This window comes from Cyprinodon variegatus, unplaced genomic scaffold, assembly GCF_000732505.1.
Source record: "Cyprinodon variegatus isolate N-32 unplaced genomic scaffold, C_variegatus-1.0 Scaffold5224, whole genome shotgun sequence".
Lineage (NCBI taxonomy): Eukaryota > Metazoa > Chordata > Actinopteri > Cyprinodontiformes > Cyprinodontidae > Cyprinodon > Cyprinodon variegatus.
In genome coordinates this window covers 1-1,962 of record NW_015155677.1, presented here as the reverse complement: position 1 = coordinate 1,962, position 1,962 = coordinate 1, and the positions used below count along the sequence as shown (strand labels likewise).

Genomic DNA, 1,962 nt, shown 5'->3' with positions numbered 1-1,962 from the left:
AATAGTCCAGCCTTGAAGTAACAAATGCATGGACTTCTAGAAACCTCTTTGATATGGGATTTAAATGACAGGTCCTGATCAAAAATTAAAGATTCAACTGTAAAAAAAAAAAAAAAAGTGTTTTTTTTAAACATTTCTTTTAATTAAATTATTCTTCTTTCTCACTAAAAAAGCTGTTTTTAAATACACTTTATGACTTTAGAGTTTAGCTCCTGACGGTCGCTCATGGTGTTCTCCGGTCTAATAGCGTTTCTCTCTCATTTCCTGTTTCAGAACCATTTGATGGTTCTGATGTTGCTGGTCTTTGAGGCCACGGTGTATCGTCACCAGATCCACCACTACCGTCAGCTCCAACGGACCCCCCCAACCATACCGACTCTCTTCCCGTCTGCAAAGAGAGACACGCTGGACAAAGGCCTCGTCCCCTGCTTCAAGTACCTGCTCAACTACGCCTTTTACAAGTTCGGCTTGGAGGTGGGGTGGTTTAGACTCGTCACACTTTCCCTGCACCTTGGTCTGCTTTAATGGATTTTATTCTCCATAAATGTCTCCTTGTTTCCTTAAAGATTTGCTTCCTGATGACGGTGAATGTGATTGGTCAGCGGATGAACTTTTTGGTCATAATCCACGGCTGCTGGATGGTGGCCCTGTTGGTGAGGCGGCGGCGAGCAGCTATCGCCAAGATCTGGCCAAAATACTGCATCTTCCTGTCCATCTTCATGATCTACCAGTACCTGCTGTGTGTGGGCATCCCTCCTGCTCTCTGCCAAGGCCAGTTCAAAGGAACACATATAGTCTGACAAGATTGGGACCTTTTACTAATGAGCTTTTACAGAATTTTATCCCATACATTTATACATTTTAATTTTGTTTTTACTTTAAATGCACCAGCAAAAATTTTCACTAAAGATTAGCCTCAGGTATTCAGCTGGAAAAATTAATCTGCAGAAACTCCCTTGAAGTGTGGTATCATAGATGACATCACACTAACTGGCATAATAATATGACAGGAAGTGAATATGTAAGTGTGTGCTGTAAATCCTCTTCATGTCTAGGTTCTGTTTGATGGATCTGAACTTTTATTTCTCATTGTAAATTGGATAAACGTGTGATTTACAGACAACCAGCAGTGATTCTCACTGCAGTGATTTTCAGCTGAAGTCATTCTTTCAAACGGCCTCTCAGGTTTGGCATGTTAGATAATCTGTTTTTATCTGGAAATGAGACCCAAATGATTTGATTAACATGTCTGTTTGGAAACAACTGTTCGCAGACTGATGTGGTATGAAAACAATGGTTCAGCCTCCTAAAAACAGCGCGTTTGCATAATTAAAAAAATGGACCAGAGGAAGATGTCTGCTCATTAGACGATACCAGAAATCAGTGTAGTTTTCTTCTCGTCTGCAGATTACCCATGGAGGTGGAATAACCAGCTGTTGATGAGCTCAGCGCTTATTAAATGGATCTACCTGCCTGATTTCTACACTGTGCCCAACTCCAGGAACCTGATAGGTCAGCTGTGGTGCCGCTCTCTGTGCTTTACTTTCTAACCGTGCTATAAGCTGTGCACTATCACTGTTATTGGATGCTTTACTCTGCTGATGGCACAGTAAAGATCCATACTGTCTGAAGTTCTAGTTTCTCAGAACTGGCCTTTGTCTCAGAGCTTCACCTCTGGGACGAAGGCCAGTCCTCCAGGATGATGATGATGATGATGATGATGATGATGATGATGATGATGATGATGATGATGATGAAATAGAGGATCACTGTTGTTTCTGTCCTCAGCGGACTTCCTGCTGCTGATGTGTGCCTCCCAGCAGTGGAAGGTGTTTGAGTGTGAGAAGCAGGAGGAATGGATGGTCCAAGGAGGAGAGAACACCGATGAGCCTGACCCAATGGAGGGTCAGCTCTTTAACCCTGCTCCTAACTTCATCAACTGCAGGTAGGGTGTGGTCTGCT

The 1,962-nt window shown here is 42.9% G+C and overlaps 1 protein-coding gene across 1 annotated transcript; it reads left to right on the top strand.

The window, feature by feature from the left end:
- Positions 1–273: 273 nt before the first annotated feature.
- Positions 274–1,945, top strand: LOC107081465 (piezo-type mechanosensitive ion channel component 1-like; the record flags this gene model as incomplete). The annotated part of the gene is made up of 4 exons (XM_015369639.1): positions 274–474; positions 567–771; positions 1,408–1,512; positions 1,789–1,945. Coding segments are annotated over 4 exons (668 nt in total), but the record flags the coding sequence as incomplete, so codon positions are not given.
- Positions 1,946–1,962: the final 17 nt, after the last annotated feature.